The sequence below is a fragment of the Trifolium pratense genome, linkage group LG2 (assembly GCF_020283565.1).
Source record: "Trifolium pratense cultivar HEN17-A07 linkage group LG2, ARS_RC_1.1, whole genome shotgun sequence".
NCBI lineage: Eukaryota > Viridiplantae > Streptophyta > Magnoliopsida > Fabales > Fabaceae > Trifolium > Trifolium pratense.
Genome location: NC_060060.1, coordinates 34611718 through 34626035, shown reverse-complemented (window position 1 = coordinate 34626035; position 14318 = coordinate 34611718). Strand labels below are relative to the sequence as shown.

At 34.3% G+C, this 14318-nt stretch overlaps 1 protein-coding gene across 1 annotated transcript; it reads left to right on the top strand.

Annotated features, from left to right (window-relative positions):
- Positions 1 to 1415: 1415 nt before the first annotated feature.
- On the top strand, positions 1416 to 13895 carry LOC123910797 (cullin-associated NEDD8-dissociated protein 1). The gene is made up of 29 exons (XM_045962041.1): positions 1416 to 1693; positions 1946 to 1994; positions 2123 to 2292; positions 2395 to 2605; positions 2933 to 3098; positions 3954 to 4083; positions 4449 to 4563; positions 4668 to 4825; positions 4925 to 5048; positions 5288 to 5338; positions 5420 to 5502; positions 6812 to 6896; positions 6981 to 7082; positions 7170 to 7268; positions 8282 to 8392; positions 8471 to 8554; positions 8622 to 8762; positions 9300 to 9392; positions 9560 to 9681; positions 9778 to 9940; positions 10041 to 10280; positions 10645 to 10893; positions 11013 to 11189; positions 11285 to 11431; positions 11889 to 12005; positions 12188 to 12356; positions 13010 to 13087; positions 13168 to 13306; positions 13470 to 13895. Exons 2-29 carry the CDS (start codon positions 1959 to 1961, stop codon positions 13564 to 13566), a joined length of 3657 nt encoding a protein of 1218 aa, XP_045817997.1. The 5' UTR covers positions 1416 to 1693; positions 1946 to 1958; the 3' UTR covers positions 13567 to 13895.
- The last annotated feature ends 423 nt before the right edge of the window (positions 13896 to 14318 follow it).

Genomic DNA, 14318 nt, shown 5'->3' with positions numbered 1-14318 from the left:
TTAAAGGTTATAATGTTATTCCTTTCACAAATATCGATTAAGAAATATCTTCTAATAATATGATTCTACGATTATTTGTTTACAAACTAAATAATGATCATACTTTCAATTTGTTGGTTATTTAATTATGACACTTTAATGTTTATTGAATTTTCTACTATAGTTTTACCTCACTGAAAAATTGTGAACAACACTACGTAAAATAATATATAGTGAGAGTCACTCTAAAATGAACATGTAGGAACAAATATAATTAAAATATTATTACACACATGAAAAGTCTTTATAACATTTTTATTTATTACAATAATGTTTGGAACACTTAATTATTGCATTCTTTGGGTAACATTATTATTAATGTATGTATGGGAACAAATTATAATAACACTATCCTAGTTATATATTGAAAATAATATTATTTTTCACATATTTAAGCCCGGACAGATTTTGAATTTAAGTGATTGTGTTAAATGTTTGTTTGTAAATTCCACATTTAGTAATTTGAATTTTATATACGATGTGATAAAAAACTTTTAAAGTCTAGTTTTCATACTAAAGACTAATTTATTCATGATATGAAAATGTCAAAAATTTAGATTTAGGTTCTATGGATTCAATTTTGCTGATGACTCAGTTCAATTTTGAACATTCCATGGATTCAATTTTGTATGTTTTTATTGTTGAGCAGCAAATTTTTTTATTAATAAATTCATCATAATATAAGGTTTTTTTTTTTACATAAGTTTGCATAATAGACACAGACAGACGCGAAACATGCCCTGTCTAAAAAACCTACCACGTATTCACCTTTAAAATATGAATTTTAATGAACGATCGTTAGTTGATTCAGTGGTGATTTACGTTGAATTTGGTAGGGAGAACCACAGTTCGATCATCGCAACTGTGATCGGAAGGACACTAGAACCAATTGATGCTAGAATTGACCTCGAACCAGATTACAATGTGGTCGAAAGAAAACAAAAAAAAATGTGAATTTTAATGGATATGCTTAGACCATTTCCAATGGTATAGTACCTATTAGGTACTCATGGTACTTATTAGATACCCCATTGGAGCACAACACAATTTAGTACCAAATAGGTACCACTTCTCAAATAAGCACTCTCTCTCACAGTACTTAATAGAATTTGTGGGACCCATTTATAAAGATGAAGAGTTATTGATGAGATGTGAAGTTATTTGTGAGACCTGTTTATAATTTTTTAAGAGGTGCTGAGTTGGAGAGATTGAGTGCTTATTAGGTACTCCTATTATTAAAAAATTATAAATGAGTGACGTGTATATGCGAAACCTACTTAGGTACTCAAAATTGGATTTCTGCCTTGTGGATGCTTTTAGATGATTCTATTGATGCATATGTTATTTTTTATTAAAATTAAAAAAGAAAGAGAAAAGGAGATAAATAGAAAAAGGTAATATAGCTTCTACCAAAAAAATGAAAAAAAAGAAAAAGGTAATATAGCATTAGTAGTAGGGTTTATAAGTGGAATGAAACGAGAAGACTGAGAGAGTTTGTTTGGAGTAAAGGTGGAATAGGAAGAGCGAGTGAAGAAGACGACGCATTCGGTTTCGAAAGCATTTTCTCACTCACTCACTCACTGATTTATTCATTCATTCATTCCGCCGCATCGATTTCGACTTTCGACCTCCGCTGATCCACACTCGCCCTAGGGTTACGCTTCTATCTCTCTTTCTCCGATATATATTCCATTCTCCGATGTATAATTCAAATCAAATTAATCGATTATACCTTTGCTTTATGTTTATGATGATGATGCGTTGCTTATAAATCTCCAATTAAACTCATTTGTATGAACGATTATTTTCAATTCAACTGGTTTGTTTGTTTATTTATTTGTTTGTTGCTTCTCATATTCCATAACTAACTAACTAACAACATTCCACATTACTCATACAACAACAGTGCCGCTGCAAAAATGGCCAACTTAGCTTTGCCTGGTATACTTGAAAAGGTACTTTATGATTATTATGATTGTTTTTGTGTGTGCTATGAAATCCTATTATTATTATTATTATTATTATTGATGATTTATTTGTTTGTTTATGCCACAACATAACATATATTGATTCTCACACACAGATGACTGGGAAGGATAAAGACTACAGATATATGGCCACTTCTGATTTGCTTAATGAGTTGACCAAACCCACTTTTAGGGCCGATCCTGATCTCGAACTTAAATTGAAAAATATCATCATACAACAACTTGATGATGCTGCTGGTGATGTTTCTGGACTTGCTGTCAAATGGTACATACGTCTCTTTACCATTCGATGTTATTATGGACTTACTCTCCACATTACATATTAAGTCTTGTTTTAATTCTTTTTATTATAATAAATAAATTGCAGCCTTGCTCCATTAGTGAGGAAGATGAATGAGGCAAGGGTTGTCGAAATGAGCAGTCAACTGTGTGACAAAATACTAAATGGGAAGGATCAACATCGGGACACTGCTAGCATTGCTTTGAAGACAGTTGTTGCTGAAGTTTCTACCCAATCCCTTGCGCAATCTATTCTTTCTATTCTCTCGCCACAGTTGATAAAAGGAATTACGGGCAAAGTAAGTCCACTCCTTCAAATCTATGCATTTAGATTATTCAGTTTGTACCTTTTGGTCTCTCATCTGCAATCTGATATGTACCAATTCAAGAAAACAATAGTTTTTCCAAAAAAACTCTAATATCTGTCACTTTCATTTTACTTTTTTAGAGTTTTTTGGACATGGCAACAATGCCGCGATACCAATTGTCTGTTTTCATTTATGAACTTGCTTAGTTTAGATTTCCGTGCGTGCTTAAGTGTTAATATAATTAGTCGCAAACTCTTCATTTGGTGTTTCTTAAAGTGACATTCAATAATGAACCTTCTTTTATTTGAATGCCCACAGGATATGAGCACTGAGATTAAATGTGAATGTCTGGATATTTTATGTGATGTCCTTCATAAATTTGGGAATCTGATGGCAGCTGATCATGAGCTATTGTTAAGTTCCCTGCTCTCGCAGTTGAATTCTAATCAAGCTACTGTGCGTAAGAAGACTGTTGCATGCCTTGGTAAGACAGTTTGAGTGCTGTCAATTATTTTCACTTCGTCTTCGTTAAATACCCTTTTGTAGCAAAATTTGGTTAGAGTTAAAATGTTCTCAGCTTTTATCATCAGCGATTTTTTTTTGTTTTCTGATCTGAACCTGTTAATTTCTGGGCAGTCATGTAGTTTTTTGTCGTACCTAGCATCCGGGGCAACTTTGTGTTTTGACGAGTATTTGATTGATTCACATTATTTTCAACGAGTTTTACTCGATAAATTGATTAGCTCACATTTGAGTTTGATATGACGTGATTGTGTTCAAGTATTTTTACTCTGAAAGCAACTTTGTTGTAAAACTTGGTGTAGATTTTTTAACCTAACGCAGAAGTTACTTTTCATCACTTCTAATAAAACCAAGGTTTGATGGTAATATACATTTTGATTCAAAGCAACCAAACATCTGTAGTTTTATTAAAATTACATTTGAGAGGAAGCATAATAAATTTTGGCACTCTCCAAGTTGGTGTTTGGGTGAGTATTTGACAACCATGATTCTGAATAAACTTCATTTTGTATAATCGATTTGGCCAAACTTGAGTTTGAATTGAAGTAATTTATGTTTGATTGATTTTTACCTTAAAAATATTTTGGTGTAAAAACCTAGCATAAATGTTTTAACCTAATAGATGAAAGACATTTATCTAAACGAGGTTTGGAGTCGAAATTAATTTTGATCTCGATCACCAACGTGTATAGTTTTACTAAAATCAAGTTTGATATCAACCCTGAAGTTGCCACTCTTTTTTTGGTCTAAAATGTTGTCAATTAAAGCAAAAGTGCAAAACTTTATTTGTTTAATGTATTATTTTTCTTCTTGTCAGCATCTCTTTCTTCAAGTTTGTCAGATGATTTGTTGGCAAAGGCAACAGTTGAAGTTGTTACCAAGTTAAAGAATAAAGCTACCAAGTCTGATATGACCCGTACAAATATACAAATGATTGGTGCTATAAGGTTAGCAATTTATTTTACGTTATTTTCTCCCTCTAGCTTCAGTTTCTTTTTTATGTTGAAAACAGTGTTATCACTAGCAGATTTTGGAAATGGTGAAAAACCAATACGCACTATGTTCATATATGGCGGATAGCATTATATAGGCAAATAGTGGAAGTCACACCGTGGCTGAAATAAACTAGTGACATTTATTGAAGTTAAGCTAATACAAAATAAAAATAAGCTACATAATAAATATAAACTGTGTAAAATGGTAACATAACACCATGTGGTATGGCGTTGACTTTCACCACAACAACTATTTAACAACAATGGCTGAAAAAGGAACATTTGGAGTAACAGATTTGAGCTAATTGGTGTTTCAGTCGAGCAGTTGGCTACCGATTTGGGCCCCATCTTGGCGACACAGTTCCTGTCCTAATCAACTATTGTACCACTGCTTCAGAAAATGATGAAGAGCTTCGTGAGTACAGTTTGCAGGTGCCGTATTTGTTTATTATCCATAACTTTGTACTGTTAAATGTTTGTATATTTATTATAAACTGTTAGTTATGTATTCAATAATGCTAAAATAATTTCTGTAGGCTCTAGAAAGCTTTCTTCTAAGGTGTCCAAGGGACATTTCTGTGTATTGTGATGAAATTCTTCATCTGGCACTAGCATATCTGAGTTATGACCCAAACTTTACTGACAACATGGAGGAGGATACTGATGATGAAGGTCATGAAGAGGAGGAGGATGAGTATGTGGCTATGTGGTTCACTTAATTACCTGTATGGTATTCATATTCACAAAATATTCTTCTTGTTAATAATGTCATATATGCAATATTATTTTCCAGCGAGAGTGCAAATGAATATACAGATGATGAAGATGCCAGCTGGAAAGTTCGCAGAGCAGCAGCTAAATGCTTAGCTGCATTGATCGTTTCTCGTCCCGAGTTGCTTTCAAAGCTGTATGATGAGGTAACTTTGCTTTCACTTATTGGTAATGTGTAAATAAACTATCCTTCTCTTTATTTTTCTGAGGTATTGCTGTTCTTCCATATTTATAATTTGATTAGAAGTTTTGATATCCATTTGTTCTTCCAATAAATTTCTTTTATCCCAAAGAAACTGTGTAATTGTTTGTGTATATGGCTGTTCACTCCCTGTTATAATCTTTAGTTACATGACTGCCTAACCTTCAATTTTCTGCCTTACAGGCTTGTCCAAAACTGATTGACAGATTTAAAGAGAGAGAAGAAAATGTCAAGGTAGGTTAAGTTTTTTAGTTTTTTGTTTTTAGTTTTTTGTTTTTATGATCCAAGATTGTGTCTGACATGGATATGTTGCAGATGGATGTATTTAATACGTTCATTGAGCTCTTGCGTCAAACTGGAAATGTCACAAAAGGGCAGACTGATGCAAATGAAACGAGGCAAGTGGCTTCTGTTTTTCCTTGTGTGAAACAGTGAAAGTACTTTGTATCCAATTTTGTTTTTTTTATTTGTTTTGATGCTCGAAACTTTATGCGATGGGTGCTTGTGCATACAATTTGTACACTTGGTTTATTTAAATCTTAAGATGCACTGTCAAATGATATTTTTTTATATCTATTGCATATAAATTAGTTATGTAGATGATATCAAAATATTCCCCATTTTATTATGATAAATTTTATATATTATTGATTACTAGATGAACATTCAGTTTTGCCATAATAATTCCATCATGATGTTTTCTAGTAGGGATGGCAATTTGACCCATACCCAGAGGGTACCCGGAAAAATTACCCACAACGGGTAGGGTAAAAACCCGCATTTTGGGTACGGGCACGGGTATGGGTAATTACCCGCAAAAATGAACGGGTATGGGTGCGGGTACGGGTACCTTAGTACCCACCCCGCCCCATACCCGCATAATATATATTTATTTATTTTATTTATATTATTATATTATAATATATATAAATCAATTTAAAACAATACAACTCTACTATACTATTACATATTTTTAATAAAAATGTTTATTTATAACATAATATAAAAATAATGTGAATATTTAACATAAATATGAACTTTAACGTAAGGTTAGTAATAATTTTGTTTATAATTTTTATTAGTCAATATTAAAATCTTTGAAATTTTTTTAATTATATTAAAATTATATGATATTTTATAATTGATCAATTTATTTTTAGTAAAAATGCGGGTAACGGGTACGGGTATGGGTACCTAGGTACCCATAGGGTATGGGGACGGGGGTAAAAGTTGTTACCCACGCGGGTATGGGGATGAGTACGGGTATTTTTTCAATCTGCGGGTATGGGGATGGGTACTATAGTACCCTACCCATACCCTACCCATTGCCATCCCTATTTTCTAGAAGAACCGGTAGCTTCCTTGGGATCTGTAACCTATGTCATTTGTTATCTTAGAGCACTTCTGTTATGACTTCATTGCTGCTGTTACAGATATAGCACTACACAGATTTTACATCTGAACATTGTTCCTTAGGTTAAAGTTACAAGAAAATAACCATTTTTGCATATGATCTTAATAGTTAGCTACAGCTCCATTTATGTGCGAACATGCTTCCAAATTCTAACATATATAGGTTAATAAGCTTTGTCAAGAGCAATGCAATCATTCATTGCGTCTATCACTTCAACTTTTCTTTAGTTTACAACCTCATAACTCATACTGTGTGGCACAAATTGACTGTACCAACACTGACATGCAATGCAGTCCTAAATGGTTGTTGAAGCAAGAACTGTCAAAGATTGTCAAGTCTATCAATAGGCAGTTGCGTGAGAAATCCATCAAAACTAAGGTAGTTGAAATTTTAAGCATTAGACTTGGTTGATATCCATTAAACTTAAAGTCTCCAAATTTTTAAGCATAGTTATCCATGCAGGTTGGTGCCTTTTCTGTTTTGAAGGAACTCGTGGTTGTCTTGCCCAACTGTCTTGCAGACCACATTGGGTCACTCATTCCTGGAATTGAAAAGGCATTAAATGTAAGCAATATTGTCTTGAGTTAAAGTTTTCTTTACTCACGTGGTTTCTACTATTGCTCTATATTTTGTCATTATTTTTCTTTTCAGGACAAATCATCAACCTCAAATTTGAAGATTGAAGCCCTGATATTTACAAGATTGGTATTATCTTCGCATTCTCCTGATGTATTCCACCCTTATATAAAGGTAACAGCACGAGGATTTGTTTAATTTACTCTTTGAATTGGTTTCACCACTTGTATTTTAGGGGCAATGGTGTGCAATATATACCGTCAATATACATAAGTTATTAAGAAATTATTTATTTGTTACAGTATTAACTTTTCTATTTTATGATCTATGATGATAAAAAAGACCTTTTTTTTTTCATTAAATACTTTAAAAAATTATGATAGTAGTTTTTCGTTATGATTTTATGCATTGGTTGTTGTCCTGTTTCACATAATTTGGATTGGAAAGTTACAAAATTGATTATAGTAAAGCGCTTCTTTAAAATTGTTATTACCTGCTATTTTTTTCCGGAATGTATGGCTTGAGTTGTAACAGAAGACTTCCTAGGAGGTCACCCATACTAGTACTGCTTTTGCCCAAGCATGCATATCTGCGGTTTTAATTTTGTTGTCTATTGTTATTTAACTTTTTGTTTTTATATGAAATTATGGCATTCATTAAATATAAGTTACTGATTTCACCTAGTGGGATAAGGTTGATGGTGGCATTGGTTATGTTTTTATTATTCATAGTCCACTTCTTTTTCTATTTATGTCACTTAATTTCTATGGAATATAATTTGTAATTTCTAAAGCACTTTTTTTGTACTCAATAGTTCAAGCTTTTGGTTCAATTGTTTCTCTGACGTGTCATATCCTAGTTAACTGTGTTGCCACAAACAACTACCAATCTTTTTTGAGTTAAGCCTTATGTGTTGATTTGGTCGTTTAATAACTGTTAATATATACAGCAGGCAGTTGTAAGTAGTCTTTCTCTGCATTTTTAGTTAAGTTGTCTTCATGCGAGAGTTTGTCTTACGAAATCCAGCCCTCGGTTTCCACAGCAAAAGCCCTTACAGTTGTTCTTTGACACACTTTATTGGTTTATATTTGTTTGTTAAATTCTTCTGTGGAAGGAATGTTTGCCAATCCAATGTATGTGGAATATATATGGCTGCATTTCATAATTGTATTTGTTTCTGTTTTTAGGCTCTTTCTGCTCCTGTGCTATCAGCTGTTGGTGACCGATATTACAAGGTCACAGCAGAGGCCTTGAGGGTGTGTGGAGAACTTGTTAGTGTTGTGCGGCCTAGCATTCAGGTGTGTGTTAATTTTCTTTTCGCACTGTGAAATAATGTTAGATCTGTTTCTAACAATCTGATTGGTATTGTTGTGTAGGGGTCTGGTTTTGATTTCAGACCATATGTCCATCCCATATATAATGGCATTATGTCACGCTTAATAAACCAAGATCAGGATCAGGTTAGTATGATATTTTATAGAATGATTCTTTTTATGTTTTTATCATGCTTAACTTTTTCCTCTACAGGAGGTTAAGGAATGTGCTATTTCCTGCATGGGCCTCATCGTGTCAACATTTGGCGACCATCTAAATGCGGAGTTACCTGCATGCCTTCCTGTGCTTGTTGATAGGATGGGGAACGAGATAACCCGACTTACAGCTGTCAAGGTTGACCCATTAAACTTTGTAGTTTACAATCTTATGAGAAAAATTGTAAATGATATAGTAATGAGAAAAGGCTATATGTTAATATTGGGAAAGTTGCTAGGTTTAAAAATTAGAGTTTATCTGAAATATTAGAACTAATCTGTGCACGACATCTTTTGTTGGTTGCAACTCCGTTATTGATGAGAGCTTCCTTAGCCTTGGATTGTATGTACCTAGGTTAGGGACAGAAATAATTGATACAAACTTTTCTTCTCAAAATCCAAACATGGTACGTTTGGATATTTTGAGATAGAATTAAACAGAAGATATGATGTTATTGAAGAGATTTTCCTTACCCTTGATAAGTATGTACCCAAATTAGGAAAAGAAAGGATGAATATTAGTTGTTCTTTATTTGTCTTATGCTCCTAGATGTTTAAGTGCGTATGCAATTATTTGAGAAGGCTATTGTGCTTTATTTGTCTTATGCTCCGAGATGTAACAGAAAACTATTTAGCTCGACTAGCAGTTGTCTTTACATTAGTGGTTCTTATGCAGGCATTCGCTGTTATTGCTACTTCTCCACTTCGGGTAGATCTATCATGTGTCCTGGAGCATGTAGTGGCAGAGTTGACTGCGTTCCTACGGAAAGTATGTACTCTTATCACAATAAACTGTTAATTATCTTGTAATGCATTTTATCGACATTTCTTGGTGTACTTGCATTTTCTTTTGAAGTTAAATTTTGTCATAAATTTCTGAGTTTCCCACCATAAAGGGGTGAAACATTGAGATTTACTTTTGTTGTTTGCAAACAGGCTAACCGTGCACTAAGGCAGGCCACCTTGGGAACCTTGAATTCACTCATAGTTGCTTATGGTGATAAGATTGGTTTATCTGCATATGAAGTTATTATTGTAGAACTGTCAGGACTAATTAGGTTTGTCTTAAGAATCTACCCCCTTTACATCTACACCGGCGATGTGGATTGATTGATCCAGACATATTTTTCTTATTTTTGTTGCTTGTGTTTTAGTGATTCTGACTTGCATATGACGGCTCTTGCCTTGGAACTATGCTGCACACTAATGGGTGACGAGAGATCAAGTCAAAGTGTTGCATTGGCTGTTAGAAACAAAGTTCTTCCCCAAGCTCTAAGATTAATTAGAAGCTCATTGCTTCAGGGGCAAGCACTTTTGGTAATTCTATGCTTATGACTTGAAAAGTGTTTATCAGTAGTAGATATGTCACAAACATGAATGCTCAGATGGTTTTTCATTTTTTTTGCTGAATGCGCAGGCTTTACAAAACTTTTTTGCCGCTTTAGTATATTCTGCAAACACTGGTTTTGATTCGCTGCTGGAGTCGCTGCTTGCATGTGCCAAGCCTTCTCCACAGTCAGGTGGCATTGCTAAACAAGCATTGCATTCAATTGCTCAATGTGTGGCTGTTCTATGCCTTGCTGCCGGTGATCAGAAGTGCACGTCTACTGTGAAAATGCTTACTGACATTCTCAAGGATGACAGCAGCCCCAACTCAGTAAGTTCTCTCTCTTTCTCTCCCCCCCCCCCCCCCCCCTGTATTTCTGCTTTGTCGTGACCTTTTTTTTCAAAAATAATCCACCAATGCCTTCACAGCCTCAGCAGCATGCTCCAATTCAATCTGATCTTAAAGCATATAAATGTTGGAGTGCTATTAGTTTTATCCCATTATTCCTATGTCTTGCTTTCTGTATCTTCAGAGTATACTAAGATAGCTTATCTTTTGATTATATTGTTGAACTATGCAATCCTGATACTTTCTTTTTCGGAACTAAAATTGAAATACATCATCACGACAGTTTGCCTTTCAGTTTATTTCTCGTTTGTAGTGTACTAATCATTATGATTTTTCTCTTTCGAAGGCTAAGCAGCACCTTGGGCTTCTATGTTTGGGCGAGATTGGTAGAAGGAAGGATCTAAGCATACATGCACATATAGAAAATGTTGTAATTGAGTCTTTCCAATCTCCTTTTGAAGAAATAAAGTCTGCAGCCTCGTACGCCCTTGGTAACATTGCCGTGGGTAATCTTCCCAAGTACTTGCCATTTATCTTGAATCAGATTGATAATCAGCAGAAGAAACAATATCTTCTGCTTCATTCTTTAAAAGAGGTATGTGGCCTTGAACAAGCTGTAACTGGTTGGTTATGATTTCTTTCCAATAATGAATATACTTATGATGTCTAAGTTTTTTTTTTTATGTAAATATATTCTCTTGCCCTTATTTGCAGGTAATTGTGAGGCAGTCTGTAGATAAAGCAGAGTTCCAAGAGTCTAGTGTCGAGAAAATACTTAATTTGCTCTTTAACCACTGTGAAAGTGAGGAAGAGGGGGTGCGCAATGTCGTGGCTGAGTGTCTTGGAAAAATTGCGCTTATTGAACCTTTAAAACTTGTTCCCGCACTCAAGGTATCTTAATTTTAATTTGGTACAATGTACTAATGCTTGTGTCTTGTATAATTTATATTTGGTGGTTATGTTTGTGTATTCTAAATTTTTTATAGGTAAGAACAAGCAGTGCAGCTGCATTTACGCGAGCTACCGTTGTCATAGCTGTGAAGTACTCTATAGTTGAACGTCCAGAGAAGATAGATGAGATCATATACCCTGAAATATCATCATTTCTGATGCTTATCAAGGATAATGACAGGGTGAGTTTTTTTTTTTTTTGATAAGCATGTTAGTCGTTATTATTACAATGTTATGTTAGTTTTTTCTCCTTTACCAAGACTCGAACCCTGGACCTCCTATTCCTTAACCCTTAGCTCAACTAGTTTAATTAACTTACTGAATGCTGATAAAGTAATGTAACCAAATTTTCTTTGGATGTGGCCTTTGTAAAGTAAGCCCTTTATAGAAAAAGTGGGGAGTTTACACCACTGCTTCAAAATGCATGCTACTTACATTTTCCCCTCCCTCTAGAAAAAATTAACCCCCAACAGTTCCCTATACAAATCCATGCATATATAATTAATGAAGTTGTTTAAATACTAAACATTGATTTCCTAATCAATGGCTATAACTCCTTTGTTTTCTTTTTATCGTCTATTTGTGGCATATTTTTTGGTTTGAACTTTATTGTTGCTGAGTTTTATGGTGTGCATGCAGCATGTTAGGCGAGCTGCTGTCTTGGCACTGAGCACATTTGCACACAATAAACCAAACCTCATCAAGGGGCTTCTTCCTGATCTGTTGCCTCTTCTTTATGATCAAACAATTGTTAAGGTAACCTGTATTATGGCATTCTGTTTTGTGGAATTCTGTTGATTATATGACATGACAATATAAATGTTACATTTTTTTCTCTTTGATTCTATGTACATTATTTAATGGCTTGATGCCTGATAGAAAATAAAAGGCATTGTATTACTGGAGGTGTTCTGATTTTTATTGTGAATTTCTGACAGCAAGAACTGATAAGGACGGTTGATCTTGGCCCTTTCAAGCATACTGTGGATGATGGGCTTGAATTGAGGAAGGCGGCTTTTGAATGTGTAGACACATTGCTGGATAGTTGTCTTGATCAACTGAACCCCTCATCATTTATTGTTCCGTATCTTAAATCTGGTTTGGATGGTGAGCCTCAGTTATAATCTTTCTCCCATCCTGGCTAATTACATTTCTTGTTCATGATTTCCTTATTTAATGATACTTTTAATTTCGTGTTATGACTTTTAACATATTTTCTTTACATTTACTCTTCATCGATTGGTCCAAGTATAGGGAACTTTACCATGTTCAGGGATGGAACCAGAAAAAATTGTTAAGAGTGGCGAAAATTTGTAATTCTCCATAATAGCAATATGCTTTATGTTAACAATGCTAATATGTGGGCTTGCTTCATGAATTGCATTGATATATGTTAACAAACTAAAGCTATAAAGTAATTTTGAGAGGGGCGAGTATGAATGTGCATAGCAGCCCAGGTACATATTTTATATCTTTGGGGTGGCGGTAACCCCTTTTTGCTATAACCTGTTTCCGTCCCTGACCATGTTTGTTTGCTACTCTATTAAGCTTAGGAAACTCAGTACATATCAACCTTTCTTATACTAGTGTGCCTTACATACAACTGGAGCTCAATAGCTCCAGACTGCCATTTTGTTTCACTAAACTTGTAGAATATATGTTATTTATTATTATTGCTTCTGGACTGGTGTTGATGATCCTACTTATGTATGTGTGTATCTTGGTACTAATTTATTGATACTTTGTATTTTGTATTTCAGATCATTATGATGTTAAAATGCCTTGTCACCTGATTCTTTCAAAACTAGCTGACAAGTGTCCTTCTGCAGTCTTGGCAGGTTTATGTTGCCTATGCTAAAGTTTTAAGATCTTATTGTATATCATTTCTCGTTCTCTAACTTGAATTTTCACCTTTCAGTGTTGGATTCATTGGTGGATCCTCTCCAGAAGACTATCAACTTTAAGCCAAAGCAAGATGCAGTCAAGCAAGAGGTAGATCGAAATGAAGACATGATACGAAGTGCACTCCGAGCTATTGCTTCCTTGAACCGCATAAGGTTGGTATTTTGTGTTTTATGTGAGTCAAGCTATTTATTTTATACCAGTTCTCTGTTAATGCAAAATCATTATTGTTATTTGGTTATCAAAAAGTTTTTTTTCCTTGCATTTGTGTCTGTATCTGAAAGGTGTGTGTATCTTTTTTGAATTTGCATTATGCAGCGGAGGAGATTGCAGTGCCAAGTTTAAGAGTCTCATGAATGAAATATCAAAAACACAAGCTCTCTGGGATAAGTATTATTCTATCCGCAATGAATGATGCAAATCCATCGTTTTTTAATTTCTGTTCAGGACTGAGTGATATGGCATCACTTGCCCGGGAATGCACAAGTGATATGGTAATTTTGAAACCCATAGATACAAGGGGTCTGGAAAACTAGTTATATGTACCATACGAGAATTCGATTCAAGTGCAATGGTAATACTAGTAGTGATTTCTTGTATAGGATGAAAGATTTTACTTTTTTGTTGTATTTGTATATCTTCTAGCTACCATTAACAATTGCCTGCCCCTAACATCCTCGTAAAAAATAGAATGCCGAAGAAATTAATAGACATTGACGGAATCCTTAGAAAAGTATTGTCAAACTTTTCTTCTCGAAATGTTGGTACCCATATTTCTAGAATCCTAGGAAAAGTGTCAAACTTGTCATCTTCTCGAATTTTTGGTACCGATAAGAATTTCAGTTTAATACCCTTTTCCCCCCCTTTCCCTAGTCTGCTTCTAGTGGGAATATGTAAAGGACTGAATTGGCCAGTCTCCAAAGAAAGCCCTTCAGACAGTTTATGACATTAAATTTCCAGATTTCTTTACCAAGGCTTTGGCTTCTCGACAAGGTTACTCTAGAATTTTTCTGATGTCTTTCTTCCTTGACGAGGGCTTAGGCTTATTGTAAAGTGAATTTTCCATCCTTTTCCCAGTGCTAAATTATCAATATCTGGTCTTCTCCATCAGATTCGTATGTTTAGAATTTGTTTTGTTTCCTAATAAGGATTAAAACAATTCATAAC

Coding starts and splice junctions, on each gene's coding strand:
- LOC123910797 (XM_045962041.1), top strand. CDS start 1,959: ATGGCCAACTTAGCTTTGCCTGGTATACTTGAAAAG. Junction 4,826..4,924: donor CATGAAGAGGAGGAGGATGA/GTATGTGGCTAT, acceptor ATTATTTTCCAG/CGAGAGTGCAAATGAATATA. Junction 13,307..13,469: donor GCTTCCTTGAACCGCATAAG/GTTGGTATTTTG, acceptor TGCATTATGCAG/CGGAGGAGATTGCAGTGCCA.